This window comes from Sinocyclocheilus rhinocerous, unplaced genomic scaffold, assembly GCF_001515625.1.
Source record: "Sinocyclocheilus rhinocerous isolate Xijiao unplaced genomic scaffold, SAMN03320098_v1.1 scaffold506, whole genome shotgun sequence".
Classification (NCBI taxonomy): domain Eukaryota; kingdom Metazoa; phylum Chordata; class Actinopteri; order Cypriniformes; family Cyprinidae; genus Sinocyclocheilus; species Sinocyclocheilus rhinocerous.
Window position 1 is genome coordinate 80,113 of NW_015647040.1, and position 18,828 is coordinate 98,940.

The 18,828-nt window shown below is 38.3% G+C and overlaps 2 protein-coding genes across 2 annotated transcripts; one reads left to right on the forward strand and one right to left on the reverse strand.

Moving 5' to 3' along the window:
- Positions 1-4,564: 4,564 nt before the first annotated feature.
- Positions 4,565-11,336, reverse strand: LOC107708513 (reticulon-2-like). The gene is made up of 7 exons (XM_016512777.1): positions 11,277-11,336; positions 8,937-9,144; positions 8,302-8,440; positions 7,786-7,855; positions 7,546-7,592; positions 6,164-6,222; positions 4,565-5,107 (listed from the first exon to the last, which is right to left on the reverse strand). Exons 1-7 carry the CDS (start codon positions 11,287-11,289, stop codon positions 5,020-5,022), a joined length of 624 nt encoding a protein of 207 aa, XP_016368263.1. The 5' UTR covers positions 11,290-11,336; the 3' UTR covers positions 4,565-5,019.
- An 880-nt stretch (positions 11,337-12,216) lies between these two features.
- On the forward strand, positions 12,217-17,018 carry LOC107708512 (protein phosphatase 1A-like). The gene is made up of 6 exons (XM_016512776.1): positions 12,217-12,923; positions 13,390-13,961; positions 15,278-15,395; positions 15,569-15,683; positions 16,231-16,294; positions 16,469-17,018. Exons 1-6 carry the CDS (start codon positions 12,512-12,514, stop codon positions 16,493-16,495), a joined length of 1,308 nt encoding a protein of 435 aa, XP_016368262.1. The 5' UTR covers positions 12,217-12,511; the 3' UTR covers positions 16,496-17,018.
- The last annotated feature ends 1,810 nt before the right edge of the window (positions 17,019-18,828 follow it).

An 18,828-nucleotide genomic window follows, 5' to 3' on the forward strand; every position in this document is an offset into this window, starting at 1 on the left:
TTGGGACAGTCTTGAAACTTACTTCCTGGGGCTTACATGTGCTGTCAAGTGGCCAAGACAGCAAGTGTTTCACCCAGTGAATCGTTCAGATCCCTTACTGAGTTCAAAACTAAATCTCTCACTGAACTGAGTCATTTTTTGATTATGTCTGAAATGAATTGTGCCAGTGACTTGCATTTTATGTTAGTTAAACTTACGTCAGTCTGTTTACTAACGTCCTGTTGACAATGTGTAATTAAAGATACAGATTTGTAACATACTGTAGTGGTATATTAAAATGATATAAAAACAATATTCAGAAAAACATTATTGGTCATTGTTTAACACAGTGACGGCTAGTTGTAAGGTTGAAACAACTGTGTAAAAAAAAAACAAGTATGACTATAAGATGGGTCACATTATCAACAAAACATTTTACTTGTTTATTCAAACAGACAGAAATATTGTAATGAAATAAATAGATATTCATGTGGTGCAAATACAGCCAGGATCACTAGAATGACAGCATCAAACTAGAAAAAAAGTATTATACAAATAGAAAAACACAATGTAATATCTGAGGAAAAACCTGAAGCAAAACCACTGCCGCATGCAATGACTTTGCTGTATACGAATCAATACAAAATTATGTTCTTTACAGTATATCATTTTGCTATGTCTTTCTTTCCCAGACACCCTTGTGATTTCTCTGCTGTTGAACCAAGCTTGGTCAGGCACTCCCCTTATTGGATTTAAACTGTAAGACTGTTTCTCCTAACTTCTCTTCCTTTCTAATCATTATTTATGATTTTTTTTCTCAGTTCCGTTCTGGCCGTTGGAAGAGAGAGGCTTTCTTTTTTCTTTTTCTTTTTTTTTTACAGGAGCCCAAAAATAGCGTACATTTTTCTTTGTTAGTGGATGTCGAGGCGATTCAGGCTCAGACACCAAGATTGTGGAGGATACATCTTGTGTTATAAAGGAGAATATGTGTATGCAAGTGTTTTGTTAACAGCGGACCGATCAAGGTGCCCTACGGAGGGGGATGGTCACGTAAGCGACTGATTGTGCTCAGTGTCTCAATACGTCATCCCCCTCTCTCTCGCTCTCTCTTGCTCTCTCTCGCTCAATTGTCCTGCTATTTCTCCATTTGTCCATCCATTCCCTGAAGATTGCCACTGCACAGGCCTCTAGTTGTTTTTCTCTGACAATTTTCACAGCTTCCTCAGCAGTCTGGATTGCATATCTGTGATAGTGCTTCCTGTAACCTTCAGTACAATTATGTCAAACCACCTAATGAACATCTTGAAGTAAAGATAGTTCCAATAAAATGACAACAAAATGTTTCTGACACTCTGAATGAAAAAAAAGGCATGGAGCAGAAATGCAATATGAAGAACAGCTGCAGTTTGATTGAGACATTAATGAACCTACTGTATCCCTGCTGATAGCTACATAATCTCAACACTATTCAGCCTGTAGCATTCTGGATGGATGTATCCGCAGGGACAGCTGGGATAGTCCGAGATATTCCCGGTTTACATTGCTTCCCCTTCTCCCGACCCCTTCCTATTGTCCGGATACCCAACCAGCCATCTAGACTCACTCACAGACGTTTCCTTGAATAATTTCCCTCTCTCAGGAACAAAGAGATTCTCTCTCAGTCTGTCCCAGTGATTATCTGGGGCCATTGTGGCATTTCGGCTCAGTGAAGTGAGATCATTCAAGCGACTTTCACAAATCCAAAAAGACTGCGAGAAAGAGTTTGACTCTTTAACTGAAACTGCTCGCTATAAAATTACAAGTCAAGAAGGTCAGTAGTTTGCAAAGTATCAAAACCTCTATTTGTGTTTCATGTCTGTGTCTGAGATGGGTGCTGTAAATGATAAGGGCTCTCAGCAAAGAGTGCACATCAATACAGAGAGAAAAAACACTGGAGTGTATGATCAATGTACAGGCATTTGTAGCAGAGTGAGGATCCATTTAGACAATCAATAATATTAAACAAGCAACGAATGATTGTTCTTCTAATGAAGTGAATTAGTAAAGTTATGTCATTCATTTCATTTCTGCCATTGTGGTAAAAATGTGTCCAATTCTGCCTTTCCTTACCTATAAAAAGAGATTTCTGTGACTCGCCTTGCAATGATCTCTCCATGATGCAGTTCTTGCTGTGAAAGCACTTTCTCTAAAACTCAATTACCGCATCTTTGCCAGACAGCCACATGTACGACTATAGTGAGAATGACCAGCACTCAACTGTAGTGCACTACTTCTACTTCTTCCCATAATGCCGCTGGACAAATCCTGCTGTGAGATCATGTTCTATCAATTGAGAATACACAGCTTAGTGTTCTTTAATTGACTCGAGGTGCATGTATCTGTGTCTGACTCAGCTGGACTCTTGTGTTGTTTGTGTCTGATGGCTGCTGATGAATTGCATGGCCAATCGATTCTTCACTTCATGTCACATTTTGAGTTATTTTTTGTTTATTTATTTATTTCGTTTCATTGCAGATGTTTCTGGGCAAATGTGAGAAGAAGAGCTCATTCATGCTGACGTACTCGAGAGAGTATTTCCCTCTGCCGCTTTTATACAACCACAATCCCAAAATGTGTTGGCAGAGTCATCTGTGAGGATGTCATCAGGGACAAAATTATAGCTTGTTATCCTTTTTATTTTTTTTTGCTTTATGATCAGGGGCTTTGTGAAAAATTTCGTCATGTTTGTGAAGAATGGAAATTTACATTTTTGGGGGCATTTTTAAAACTTAACTCACATTATGCACTAGATTGTGTGTGAACCTTGCTTGTCAAAAGATTATGATAAATTACAAACTTTAGTTTTGTGTTTTCCCTATTGTTTCATTTATTATATGTGACCCTGGACCACAAAACCAGTCTTAAGTCTCTTGGGTATATTTTTAGCAATAGCCAAAAAAACATTGTATGGGTCAAAATTATCGATTTTTCTTTTATGCCAAAAATCACTAGGATATTAAGTAAAGATCATGTTCCATGAAGATATTTTTTAAATTTCCTACTGTAATTATATATCAAAACTTAATTTTTGATTAGTTATATGCATTGCTAAGAACTTCATTTGGACAACTTTAAAGGCAATTTTCTCAGTATTTAGATTTTTTTGCAACCTCAGATTCCAGATTTTTACAGATACAGATATGTATCTCGGCCAAATATTGTCCTATCCTAACAAACCATACATCAATGGAAAGCTTGTTTATTCTGCTTTTCAGATGATCTTTTTAAAAAAGAAATTAAAAAAAAATTGACCCTTATGGCTGGTTTTGTGGTCCAGGGTCACATATATCACTTATCTAACCCAAACATGTATTTATGCATTCAGGATCAGTAGAAGAAGAGTAAAAAAAATAAATAAATAAATAAAATAAAATAAAAATGAAAAACTGACTCAAAGAGAAGGACGGTTTGATGATATGAGAAAGTTCGGGGGAGTCTATGTTATGAAATCTGCTTATATAAACATGCCACTAAGGTTATTTGGCTGCAAATGAAAATTTATTGAAAATGATGGTCAGTTCATCATATATATAGCCTATAATAATCTAAAATAATTTTTTTATGTTTTTTTCAAACAAAAAATTTAGCTAAAAATGAAATGCATCTCTATTGTGATAGTACAAATCTGAACTTCAACGAGAGTAAAAAAAAAAAAATCCTTATAGCCATGCTGGAATGGAGTCAGCAGATAGACAATTCAGCAATGATCCAACCAGACAGGGTATTTAATACATTTAAATCGCTTAATAAAGTGAACAACTTCTAAAATATAATTTTTCTTCATATCCTCATTTAGAGATTTCCCACTACTGCCATCTAACAAACAATGACACACTCACAGGGGCAGTTTAAAGCCAAAGTCAATCTGAAATAGGTTATTTAAAACAGCAATGAATACAAAATGTTCCTCCGAGTGCCACTGTTCTTGTCAGTGGAGTATTTTTTCCCTTACATCCCTGAGTGTTCCTGCAGTGCGCATGAAACTGTCTTCCCGTAGTGTGTGAGATGTTCTTTTCGTGCTTTCTAAACAGTCCCCTCCATAAATTTTGAAGCAATGTCATTATAGATACTCTCTTAAAAGCCTGTGAAGACAATTACCAGATTTTGTTTATCACCATTCTGGCATGGAAGTAATTGAACATCAAAAGACATCCTATATTTGTTTCTGTTCAGCATTAGATTGTCATCTGCAAACAGTATGTAACTGAATGTTTTGAAATTGCCGTTCCTGGGACTCTTCTCAAAGGAGTTTGCATCCTTAGCAGCTGCTTATTTCCCACAAAAGAAGCATTTCTGTGCAAGGCCGAAAATATATACGATGTGATGCTTTGCATGTTGTCAAATACAAAATAAGGCAAATAACATTGAAAACACGTGTTTACTGGGGGATGTTGCACAAAATATGTGCAAAGTCGGGGAAGCAAAACAGCACTTGTTTTAAAGTAACTTATAAATTTACTTTAAAGCTTTAATTTACTTTAAAACATTAAACTTTTGTTTCATGTTACAGAGCAATTATAGTTTTGAATTGCTCTGTAACATGAAACATTCAGTATTAAATATTAAAACCCAAATTACGAGCATGATCCTATTGGTAATTGTAATTTTAGAAAATTTTAAACAAATTTACATGACAGAATTTCTGCAACATTCTGTCCTGACCCAGAACTGCTGTGATTATATGGTGTCATTGTACCCTCTAGTGGACAAAAACATACTCGCAGCTGCCACTAGGTTCGATTTTTCTATGAAAATCAGTAGAATAAAAGCCTTGTTGGGCAAAATGAACTAATAAATATTACACAACTGTATATAGTTTGAAAGTTTGAGTTAAATGAATACATCATTAAGCATACAACTGGACTAATCTTGACTGAAGTCTGTTGTTTAATTCCTTTCAGAAGACCTATTGAAGATTCTCTTAGCACCATAAGAAACGTAGTATAAAACATAACACTCGTTCATAACCCCCAAACCCCCGACCCTGCTGAACTCGCAGGGCTACAGCTGCAGCGTAAGTTTTGGTGTGGGGGCAGGGGAAGGTGCTGGGGCTGGTGGAGGTTTGGCCAGTGAAATCACAAGATCAACTCTAGAAAAGAGAAATGTGAAAGGAGTGGCAAAGAGAACATATATGATAAATTCAAGAAAGTAAACTATTTTAGTTAATTAAAGTCATAAAGAATGTGGTTTGATTATCATTTGTGTCTTTGCTGGGAGAATATAAACATTTGGATTAATATAGACTTAAAGGAATAGTGCAAAAAATTTTTTACAAATTACTGAAAATTTACTGATTCTCTGGCAATGCAAGCTGTAGATGAGTTTGTTTCTTCATCGGAACAGATTTGGATAAATTTACCATTACACCACTTGCTCACCAGTAGATCCTCTGCAGTGAATGGGTGCCGCCAGAATGAGAGTCCAAGTAAACTGTTTGACTCCAGTCCATTTCCAATTAGCATCTTGTGAAGTGAAAAGCTGTGTGTTTGTAATAAACAAATCCACCATTATGATGTTTTTAGCTTCAAATTGTTGCTTAAAAATTAGTCCTCTTTATAATATTGCTTTCTCCAGTGAAAGTAATGTCTTCTTAATCAAGAGAGAAATAAGCACAGATCAAACACTGTTTACTAGTGAAAACAGTCCAAAAAAGTTCTAGAAAAATATGTCAGTGGATTTTGATGGTGGACTTTTTCACTGGAGCAAGTGCTATTGTGGATTATGGATTATTTTGATCCAAAGAAACAGTTTAAAGTTAAAACACCTTGGATTTGTTTATTACAAACATGCAGCTTTTCACTTCGCAAGACATTCATTGCTGGACTGGAGTCATGTGGATTACTTGTTGATTATTGTGATGTTTAATCAGCTGTTTGAAATCTCATTCTGACGGCACCCATTCACTGCAGAGGATCCATTGATGAGCAAGTCATGTAATGCTAAATTTCTCCAAATCTTTTCTGGGGATGAGGAAACAGATTAATCTACACCTTGCATGGACTGAGAGTGAGTAAATGTGAGTAAATCTTCAGCAATTTTTCATTTTTGGGTGAACTGTTCCATTAAGATGTAGGCTTGCTTAATTTTTCCTGGCTCACTTTGAATTGTTTTCATTACGGCTCATGTCAGAATGATGAACACTTACATTTCTGTGACTTTTTCCACAAGTTTTTTGATGGCTTTGACAATCTTGTCGATCCTTGCCTGTCAAAAATGAAAACAAAAAATAAGTGTTAAGTCTGAAGTAGCCTATGGTGTGAATCTATGTGCATAAATTAATGAGATCTGATAATAAGTGCAGTTCTGGTCGAGGGGAAGGGGCAATTCCTGATGTTAACTAACACACATCTATAGTTTCTAAACACATTTTGACCAATTTTTTTTTTTTTTTTTTTTTTTAAAGGGGCCATATGATGTTGCTAAAAAGAACATTATTTTGTATTATTTGGTGTAATGAAATGTGTTTATGCGGTTTAAGGTTCAGAAAAAACACATTATCTTCCACATACTGTACATTACTGTTTCTCCTCAATGCCCCGCCTTTCTGAAACGCGTCGAATTTTACAAAGCTCATCGGTCTGAAAAGCGAGGTGTGCTCTGATTGGCCAGCTATCCAGTGCGTTGTGATTGGCCGAATACCTCAAGCGTGTGACGGAAATGTTACGCCCCTCACCATACTGTTGATGCCGTGTCCGGCCGGAGCGATGAGACATAAACATTAAAACCCATTACAAACGAGGCATTTGTTGCATCCAGTGGGGACATAATTACGGATTATAATGACTTATACTGTCTTTTTACGTGTTGCGTTGCATCGCGCCGCGTAAACATAAAACTCTTGTCTGCATTTGTGATCGGAGAAATGACAAACTACAAGAGCTACTCTACACTGCTCAAAACTTGCTTTGAATCGTCAGTGACAAATTCTTTAAATATAAAAAACGTACTTACAGTCTGTGAGTCAGAACAGCCGGCATTGTAGTCTACTCTACCAGGAAGCGTCCGGCGGGCTTGCGGCAACCACAAGTGACGACCCCGGGCTGGACTAAGAACCACAGCACGAAGTTGATGTATTCCCTTAGCGACCAGCACGGATCAGCTCCAGGTATGACGAAGCGGATATCGTCCTCTTTTGGAAGGCCAAACAAAGTAGTTTCGCTTTCACAACGAAACACACAGCGCCTTCACGACATGGCGGCGGCAACAACAATACTACAGCGAGAATAAAAGTTACGCCTTCTTTCTTTGCGTGAACATTTGGGCGGCGTTATGCAAATCTTCCCACATCGTGACGTAGACATGTTGGGGGCGTGTTAGAACGAGCCGTTTAAGGTAGGCGTGGTTGACTCTTAACTTTTATAAAGAATATATCTTTGGATTTGAGACTTTAGTCTTTGCAACTTTACAGATCTTCTTTATGCACCAAGAGCTTGTAACACTTCAAAGAGAAAGGAAAAATTTAAATCGCATCATATGACCCCTTAAATATAGACCTGTGTGTAATGTCCAAATGAGGCACACACTTACCTGTTGAAGTCTGTATAAGAGTGGCAGAGAGAAAGCACATATCACACCTGTTCAAAGGTGAAAGAATTACTGTACATTAATATAATGTATCATCACGACAAAGCAGTAATACTTGATAAGGTATAATCCAATTCACTCAGACTAAATGTTTTCAACTGAATTGTTACTGACATTAGGTCAAAAATAGTGTCAGCTGTGATTTGTCATGAATCTTTACAAATTTCAACAGGATATCCTTACCTGTCATAACCAGCGTGAGACCATTGGCTTGGACCCCCACATAAGTCAACAAATACAGGAACACAACAAGCTACACAAACAAATAAAATACAACCATTCAGATAAAAGAATTATATTTTCATTTTACTTTAGATTTCAATCATATTTACGTTTAGATGCTTTTATCCAAAGAGATTAACAGTGCATTGAAGGTAGCCTATATATTTTTATCGGTATTTGTGTTCACTGGGAATTTAATCTATTGCTAGCACCCTGCTGTACCAGGAACATTATGTTCTTATACTAATAAAGGTCAATTTTTCTTTTCCAAATACAAATTTCTTTACTTTCACTATTGCATATTCTCACAGAACCTTTGCCTTTGGGAATGAAAGCACATGGTAATAGTTCATATCAGGACTAATTATGTAAGAGAGTAGTATCCCCTGATGTAGTGAAAGTAGGCCATAAATTGCAGTAAAAGCATAAAAATTGCTTGGTGTAGCTGAGGTGAGATATTTAAGACGCATGTGAGACCTTCACTGAGTCCATGATGCTATCGATGAAGAACAGCCGCTTCAACTCGGTGACAGCCGTAGCAATCAGCAGAACCATTTGTTCCGCCATGCGAACTGTGTCCTCATCTGTCAGCGTACGGTCCTCATCCAAATATGACCTTTTTAATAAAGAAAAGTTGACCAGCTGAGAAAGATTACATGTATTAATCCAGACTTATTTGAGTTGCTTTACCCTCCATCGAGCTCCTGCCAAATCATTCAACATTTGTTTTAAATCTGCATATCTGTTATGCATCTCAAGAATTCATATTTTAATATTTAATTTTTTATATTTTAACCCATGATCAACTTGATATAGACTACATCAGAGTGAACTCATCCATTCAAACCAGCTTGCAAAAAGGGCAGACTGGGGGTCTGTAACTTTATAAGCAATATCACACAAACAAGAGTGTTGTTGTTTTCATAGCACACCACAATTGGACTTGTTTCATTGTTGAATGAATTAGTGAACTAATCGACTCGCATGCAAACACTGACAAGACTTCTGCTACTACTCCATCTACTCCAAGAGGTACAGTAAACAGCATGTCAGTTACACCTTTAGGCTTACGGCTGTGTAGAAACATGTTATTTGTTTTACAGCATACTCACTGAAAGGGATGAGATCCATCACTGAGGCGGACAAGCTTCATGGCTTTGTAGAGTAAGCGTACAGGGAGGGTGAAGGCCATAATGCCCAAACCGAGGTTGGACAGGATCGTGATGGCACTGAGCTGGAACAAACAAGCCAAACCCACAACCAAACCTGTAAACACCAGCCCGGTGGTCCCCACATCCCGCCAGTATAACAGATCCAACACTATGGAGGGTAAGAAAAATGTATGTGTTAGATGTCAGGGAAATAAACAGAGGCATAGTCAGGCAGAATAATGGAAAGATAGAGAAAAAGAGAATGAGGGAGAAATGCAATGACCATGCAGTACTGCTTTGAAGTCGGTCTTAAAGGGGGACACGGGGGGGATTTGTGGTGGAGTGTTTGGGTGGTCAGATATGCATGTTTGCACAGGGTGTCTGGTCATTTTTTTGTGGTAAAATCAAATTACAATTGCAGATTTTCCTCCATTCTTTGAGTTAGTCCACAAACTTTAGTTGAATGAATTCACCTTAGAATTAATAGTTTATGATATTTTAAATAAAATATCCATTTTGAGTCTTAACTCTTTTGAATGTAAACAAAATTGTTTATATTATTTCGGAAAATTTCAATCAAATAAAAATTCAGAAAAGAGATTAGCAAATTAGCCTATCCCTCACTCTGGGCTTTTCAATTCATAGGACTTTTGATTTGATAAAAGGCGGCAATTTACATTTACGCAGTGTTTACTGTGTCATCTTATTGTCCAAGCACTATGTCACGAAAATGACACGTTAATTATTGAAAAAAAAAAATTTTAAATATTGAGAAAAAAAACCCATTGATTTTCCTGTGTCCCTTAATTTCATGTTGTTTCAGTTGAATTATCTCTCTATTTCAAGAAGTTTCTCTTTTACCACAAAAGTGATGCCATATGTGAATATATAAACATCTGCAACCTCTTTTTTTAGTTAGCTAGCAGGACGTTTTAGCAATGAGTGGTCATCTATATTACTGAGAAATTTTATATAATTAGATTGCAACATGATCATTACCCAGTATTACCATTGTTAAACTGTCTATTTTAATATGCTTTTAAAGGCTGAATGTCATTCAGTCACCCAGTTTCTAACTTTCTTTGTGTAGAACTCATCTAACAGTAATCATGGGAGGGGTAGAGTTCATAGCGAGTATCCAAAAACAAAATATTAAAAATATACTTTGTCTGTCTAAACATTGTCAGTCGTTATTTTTGTCTTGAATTTCAGGCAATGTGAAGCAGGGTGAAAACACTCGCACAGCACAATCAAAGGATAAGCAAGGCTCAGTGGAATATGAAAACAACTGCAAAAGGACAGAAAAGAAAAGGTGGAATTCTAAAATTCTCAAATCCACGGGAGTGGCCTTAAACTTGTCAAGGACTTGACTGTAAGTTGAAATTTAAAAAGTAAAAGTAATATAGTAAGCTGACTCTGCCAGAAACCCTTATTGAAACCACATAACTGTCCAACAAAGCTTGGTCACGTTATACACCACAGGCCAAACAGTCTGTAAACACATTAATTTTTGCACATGAACGTACTAATCTGAATCAAAAGTGAATCCAAAGAATTTGCACATTATTTTGTACAACTGCAATAATTTAGTGCAAATGTTACATCTCTGAGACAAACATATGACATAAATAGACAAGAAGCCTTCGTGTCAGAGAGTGCATGGACACAAACACTGTGGAACAGCTAATGGCAGTGTGCATTCACACGCCCCTTCCCCTGTGAAGCCAATAGACCCCAACAGCTGTTGATTCTGATTATCCTCCAAACGCAGGTGCAAATCTGTGCTGTGGCGCACACTGGCGCAAAGCTGAATGAGCCTTTATCAGATCAATCCAAACCCTCTGAAATCTTCTCTGCATGAAATCTTCCACATGGCCTTCACTCCTGCTACTGCAATTTATTGCAGCCTAACATGGCGGGGTCAGATTGAATCTCTCCAGGGAGATGTCTGCCAGCACTGCCAAAATAAGACTGAGAGAAGATCTCACTTCCTTCATTCAGACATCAATGCCTCAGTTTTTGCCTTAAAATCCTAGAGTCATGCATCGGTCGGCTCCGGAAGGCAGTCCATCCATTAGATTCCCATCAGCCTGCCAAGCTTCCATTGGGAAGTCCTGTTTGATGTATTACTATATAGTATTACTATACCTCTAGAGTACACCACTCAACTTCAATCTGATCTCCTAACCTCCCCCCACCCCTCTCAGTTACTGCCAACCTGCATTTCGCGTACCTGCTCATTACATGTGTAAACAATATAGCTCAGGAGAGCTCGATCCCAGCACAGCAGAAGACTCTCACCTTTGCTGGCCATTTCTGCTGCTTCCACACCAAACCCCCTCTCCTCCCAGCACTCCACGAACCCTCTGGGCTTTTTTTGGCCATCCTAGCGTTGTCAGCGGAAGGGGTTGGCCTGACCTAATAATATCTCAACCAGTTGGACACCCCATCTTTATAAACACACACACAGCTATCCTTCCTCGTTTAAAAATCTAAACTTAATTTTAATCTAAATTAATTATTTTAATATTGTAATCAAATTATTTCTTCATTTTATGTTTTTTTTTTTCCAGGTTGCTTGGCCCAGCAGATGAGTCAGTACTACAAGCATCTGATGCAATGCCATCAAACGCATTTATTCATGAGACATTTTTGTGTGCGTCATTCCATCGACCCACAAAAAAAAAAAGAGTTAAAAAGACAAAAATAGCCTATGTAAGAATGTTTATGAAGGCATTTTTTATTTACATAATCCACTAATCTGTCTGAATCAACCTTTGTTAGAGTCTCCCAAATTCATATTTGAATATGCCATTCATAAATTCTGCTTAAGGCAAACCATGTTCTTTAATATGAATCACTGAATCTGCCTCACATAACATTAAGAAGAGTGTACTATGTGCCTTCTCTCTCTCTCTGCCATTCTCTCTTACTGGGCTACTGTGAAAATCTGTTATGCACATCAATCTGTGTATGTTAGGTAATGCAAAATTATCAAATGTTCAGCAGAGATGATTAACAGAGGGAGTTCAAGAGGAGAAACTGAGGGAGGGAGAGAGAGAGGCACTGAACATGTGAAAGAGAGAGAGCCACTCTGCAAAAGGATTGCATGTGGTGTGTACAAAAAGAGGGAGGACACTGCGAGATGATTGGTGCATAGAAATAGCTCAGCCAATCAGAGAGATGACAGGAAAATAACGGGCTCAGACAGAGAGAAAGCTTAGAGAAAGGGAATATCACTGACATATAGAGGAGGAAGGCAACAAAAGTGGATCAAATTGGAAAGAGCCACTATGACTGCAGATAGATTAGATCTCAGTGATATGTCTAGCAATGGTAGAGTAACAGAAGGGAAAATCAGCCGTTCTACATTGGATCATTCGAGGATGCTTCAAGGTGCAGAATCAGCCTCTTGGGAGATAATGCTGTGAAGGCCCTGAGCAGCAAGGCGGCACACAGACGAACCAAAGCCAGCAAGCTACAGCACAGGGTGGAGGCCGTGAACAGATTCAAACGAGTGCAGAAAAAAAGACACCATGAGGACATCAAGGAAAGGAAGCGTGGAAATGCCTGCTTTTGTAAGGCAACTGGTGAAGGAGACCGAGAAAAGGGTCACCTCCTTTTTTAAAGGGGGGCGAGGGGGAGGTGCAGGGGAGCTGTCTGAAGGCGAAGAGGGAGGAGAAGAAGAAGGGGTCATCCCTAGCCCCTACTTGGACCGACCGGTTCTGGACAAGCACATGCAAGAGGGCTGTGCCTCCTGGGGACTTACCTACGCCCTGGCCAGCATGCAGGGTTGGAGGGCCCACATGGAAGATTTCCACAACTGCTTCCCACAGCTAGGAGGGGAACTGGCCCACTGGGGGTTCTTCGCTGTGTATGATGGGCACGCAGGGAGCGCGGTGGCCCAACACTGCTCCCAAAACCTGCTGGACCACATTCTGGGCACAGGTGAGCAACAAGCTGTCCTACAAACAGTAGGACTTCTTGTATCTTTTTGGCTTATACTATATTTGTACATCGATAGTCATTTGAGAGCATGGCAAACCTCATGACTGAGTGGCTTTTGATGAGAAACAGAAATTACATCATGTGGGAAATCTTATTGATCTCTTTAGAATAGATCCAAGAGGATCTCATCGGACTGGATTAATTTGCAGACCTACTGTACATCCAAAGTCTCAGCAACATTATGACTTAATTAAGCCTTGATCTGACGAGTTAATTGTGGTGTACAACATAAAGCAATTCGATGTTGCATAATGGTTGGTCCTTGCAATCTTCTCTAATGAAGCCTTTAGATTTGTCTTTGCGAACATGCAAACGTGATCTGTTTGAAGTCACCAAAAGGCCTTGCACAGTTAACGGTGGACTAGATTGTGTTGGTTATTTAGTGACATAAGCTGTTCCTTCTCAGGCAAAATCCGAGCAAGTGAGGATGTAGAAAGGGTCACTGAGGGCATCAAGGAGGGCTTCTTTCTCATGGACAAACACCTTCATGCCATGGCCTGCCGTGAGGGTTGGGAACGTGGAGGGACAACTGTCACTGCCACCGCTATCACCCCACACCACATCTACTTTGTGAACTGCGGGGACTCTCGGGCGGTCTTGTGCCGTGCGGGGCGGGTGGCCTTCTCGACGGAAGACCACAAGCCCTTCAGCCCCGGCGAGAGGGAGAGGATAGAGAACGCTGGAGGATCGGTGACTGTGCAGCGTGTGAACGGCTCGCTGGCAGTCTCCCGGGCGTTGGGGGACTTCAGTTACAAGACAGCTGAGTGGCGGCCGGTCACAGAACAGATGGTATCGCCAGAGCCGGAAGTGTCTGCTGTGGAGCGCTCGCCAGCAGATGAGTTTCTGGTTCTGGCCTGCGATGGTGTGTGGGACACTGTCACTAATGAAGAGCTCTGTGCCTTCATACACAGCCGACTTCGTGTCTGCACAGACCTGAGAGAGGTCTGCTCCCAGGTCATTGACCTTTGCCTCTATAAGGTTAGTACGAACAGAAGATTTCTAGGCTGTTTTCACTCTGTTTTAGATTGCTTGGTCCAAATCCATGTTCGATTTGTCCTCAAACCCCTGCAAGTCTCTTTTCCCATTGCAGTTTTGGGACATTTCTGAATATCTTTGAGTTCCAGCATGAGTGAGAGCCCCGTTTACTACTGTCGCTAGATAGCAACTTACAGAAAATCTAATGCCAGCTTCACTGCTTTATTCATGTTATGTCATTTCACTTTAAACTTTAAGCTGCAGAAATGTAGGTGAAAATATAAATTTGTTTATTTAAAAAGATTTAAAATATTTTTGATACGGTTTAGTTGCTTATATGGCATCATATTTTTGGTCTTTATATATATATATATATATATATATATATATATAGGACTTGTCAAAAGTTTGGAAACATGATTTTTAAATATTTTCAATGAAATCTCACCAATACAGTAAAAACAGTAATCTTGTGCAATATTGCAATTTGAAATAACTATATTTTCTATTTGAATATATTTTAAAATGTAATTTATTCCTGTGATGCAAAGCTAAATTTTCAGCATACAGTACTCCAGGCTTCAGTGTCACATCACATTTTTCTGATAGATCACGCTCATGTCGTTCTGATAGATATTTTCTAAATAAACTGTATTTATACTGATTTTTTTACTAAATAAACTGTATTTATAATATATAATACATTTTCCATTTATTTAAAATGTACTTTAGAATTTAAAATATGAACTACATCTTAAATATGGACTCTCTTGGCTATGGCATCCAGAGCTGACTTCAACCAGGCTGTTACATTACGTAAGAGAAATACAGAATGGCCTTTAGGCTGCAGAAAAGGTGCTGACCTGAAAATGTCAACATCTTTCCCTCCACAGTAAGCCAGAACCCTGCTCTGTCATGACTGCACTTTCGTCCACCATCTCAAAGTGAGGCTGTATTCAGCCACTAAACTGTAACGGAATAATCTACTTTTAGCCATGGTGCGAGCAGATTACAGCATTCGGCCTAGCATTGTGCTATGTAGGGATAGAAATCCAACAACATCCCTTAGAAATGAAGGATACGGTCTGCATTAGCGTCACCAATTCCAATCTAGTTAATCAACAACGTGAGGTAGTTGTCCTTAGAACAAAAGCCTCAAAAGTGGCTGATAGCATCACGCTACTGCCTGCCCTATCTAAAGAAACATCAGAGGAAAGAGAAGAGTTTAGCGAATAAATCGTATAGCAGATACATTATTATTATTTTCTTTTTCTTTTTTACTTTTCCTTTCTGAATGTCTTTTTATGTATTTCTAACAGGGGAGCCTTGATAACATCAGCATCATTCTAGTCTGTTTCCATGGCGCCCCCCAGCTGTCACCTGAAGCACTGCACCAGGAGGCTGAGCTGGAGGACTTTCTGGAGTCCAAAGTAGCTGGTAAACCATCTGATTAAATCTGGCTTCTTCTGATGTTGCTTTTAAGATTTACATGACTTACGTCACAGATGGCAATCCTTTCAAATCATGGAGTCACATAATGGTTAAAGTAAATGGTCCTCTAGCGGCCTGCTTGAGGAATTAAATCATTGGCACGCATGTTTCTTTGACAGAGATATTTGAGGAGCTGAGCGCAAGAGGTGATGAGCCTGATCTGCTGTCAGTTCTGACAGTACTGGCTTCAACAGTGATTCCTGGACTTCCACCAGGGGGCGGCCTTCAGAGCAAGTGAGTGCATGTTGTCTATCATGCTTTACTTCTGCTCAAAATAGCAGTCAGCAATTGTCTGAGAGAAGTTTGAAAACTTATTTCACAGACTGTGACATGAACATTTTTAGGTACAGCTGTTGCATGAAATAGATATATCACAGTCCCGGTGCTTTAAATCGGTTTATTCCCAACAGGATCTATAATACAATGAGAAAACCTTAAATAAGCATTCTTATTCATCTTTCTACCATTATTATTGTTATTATTGTTGTTGTTGTTTTTAAGAATCATTTATTATAATTGATATTGATTGATATTGAATTATTATTATTATTAATATTTATTTTTTGGCTTATATTTAATATGATAATGTAAGCAGTTAATTTAATAATAATAATAATAATAACTATTATAATAATAATAATAATACTAGAGCTGATTGGTGCACCTTCCCTAGAGCACCAATCAGCTCCACAAGTACAGCTCAATTGACATGTATTTGTAATGACTGCCAAAAGAACAGTGGATTGAACTTTGAAATATCATAATTTTTGGACATTTGCAGACGGAACTGTATCATTTCAGCATACTATCAGCAGACAGAGGCACGGCGATCTAGATTAGCCCAGGTAAGCTTCTATACAGATCCATTTTATGTTATAATAATATTTAATATAAGATATATACTGTATATATATATATATATATATATGTTAAAATTACTAATGATTTTGTCATTACTGTACATTAACTTAATGTTTAAGCATTTTTAATATGAATTCCTGTCATTTGTATCTTTTCAGGAACTCAGTCCTACAGATGCCAATTAGAGACCATCTTACATAAACGATTAATGGATTTGTTTGGTTGGGGATCAGTTTTTGATCAGTTTTCTGTCTTTTAAACAAAAAATTAGAAAGATGTTTTTGGACAGCAAAAAAAAAAACATTTTACGTCCTTCTTTTTGTATGTTTCATGAATGACGAAACTTACAAAAAGCAATGCTGTGCCACAATGCAGGACAATAATGACTGTATATAACTTTGACTCTTTAGATTGTGATACGTTCAGTATTTTCCTTACCAAATGTATACAATGAGTCTTACAATCGACAATACTCAGGTAATGTGTTCAAGCAGTGACAACAAACTTTTGAGATTCTCTTCAGTCTTGGCATATAACAGGTCACTTTTAAATTGATACAATAAAAAAGCCAGAACTTGACAGAAGTCTCTGGATTCTGAGGAACAGTAAATTAGCGACAAGCTAATGCTGATGTATTAAAGGAATAGTTCACCCAAAAAGTATTTACTTGCCTTTACTGCTTAGTCTTGGTCCAATTATTTTGTTTAGAGGGGGGAAAAAAATCTTGTGTTTGATAAAAGGAAAAAGAAACAACAGCATACAGGTTTGGAGCAACATGATCTTAAGTAAATAATGACAGGAATTTCATTTTTGTGTCAACTATACCTTTAAAGGGATAGTTCACGCAAAAACGAAAATAACCCCATGATTTACTCACCCTCAAGCCATCCTAGGTGTATATGACTTAAAAAATGTCCTGGCTCTTCCAAGCTTTATAATGGCAGTGAATGGGGATCAAGATTTTGAAGCCCAAAAAAGTGCATCTATCCATCATAAAAAGTGCTCCACACGGCTCCAGGGGGTTAATAAAGGCCTTCTGAAGTGAAGCAATGCATTTGTGTAGGAAAAATATCAATATTTAAAACTTTATAAACCGTAGTCTCTAGCTTCCGCTAACTGTTGTACACGCGTTCACGAGAGAGTGGAGTTCCAGCATATGACGTAGGCGTAGCTTAATCTCCGGTGAGAAGTGATAAATGCAGAAGCTCAGAGGAGAGAGCAAAACAAAATACCGGTCACGAATTAGAAGTACAACATCTAGCGTAGCGTTAGTTCTGGCAGGTCACGTTAGTCAAGCTCGCATCAGCTGACTTTCAGCTGATCCCCATCAACCTATGGGAATACGACACCTATCTAAGCATTCATATATAAGGTCCCTCAGTATTATCAGCAGTTTTCGCATTGCTCAATAGCTAATTACCCTCCTCCATCCCCAACTCCTCCTCTGTCAGTCAGGATTCCGCCTTCTGTTTCTCCTTGGCATCAGGCTAATTCTAAAATGTGTACATAACATTATTGAACTTTAACGATATCTGCAATACATTTATGTTGGTTCTGTTCTGTTTACCCTGGGGGGGGGGTTATCGCTGCTCTCTCTGCTCTCATCCATGCTAGCCCAACTCATCCATGCTTGCCCAGAACAGAATCATACAGCAAATCCAAACTGTATGCTAATTGTCAATCATCTTCTGTCCTGACAGAAACGAGGATTTGTAAAGAAAAATGTCAGAGGATTTGATATAAGCCGAGAAAAGCCTGGTTTTCCTTTCCTTTGCAAAACTTGGTACTCGCGAGACTAGCATATTCTCACTGGAGCTTACGCTACGCCTACGTCATACGCTGGAACACCACTCTCTCATGAATGCGTGTATGACAGTTAGCTGAAGATTACGGTTTATAAAGTTTTAAATATGGATGTTTTTCTTAGGCAAATGCATCAATTCACTTCAGAAGGCCTTTATTAACTGTTTTATGATGGATAGATGCACTTTTTTGTACTTTAAAATCTCGACCCCCATTCACTGCCATTATAACGCTTGGAAGAGCCAGGACATTTTTAAATATAACTCAGATTGTATTCGTCTGAAAAAAGAAAGTCATATACACCTAGGATGGCTTGAGGGTGAATAAATTATGGGGTAATTTTCATTTTTGGGTGAACAATCCCTTTAAGAATTCACATCAAACTTGAAATGTTAAAATCTCTAAAAACAAATTCTATTAAATACAAGCACTTTTACATGTTGGTTTATACAGGCTCATAATATAGTCACTATAGTAATATAGTCCTGTTCTTGAATAGGTGTTTCCTGTAATACGCTCTTCTCTGTTTGCATGATCGTGTTGCCTTACTGACCTCTTTGAAATTATGCCAATATATAAACATGTTAATATTACGAGATATTTCCTAATGACTAGCAAAATAACTGATGCAGTGCTATATCATGTTATGTAATGATCTTTCTTTGTGCACATTTTACAGATATTGTGCAATATTTGTGCTAACATAAAGGTTGAA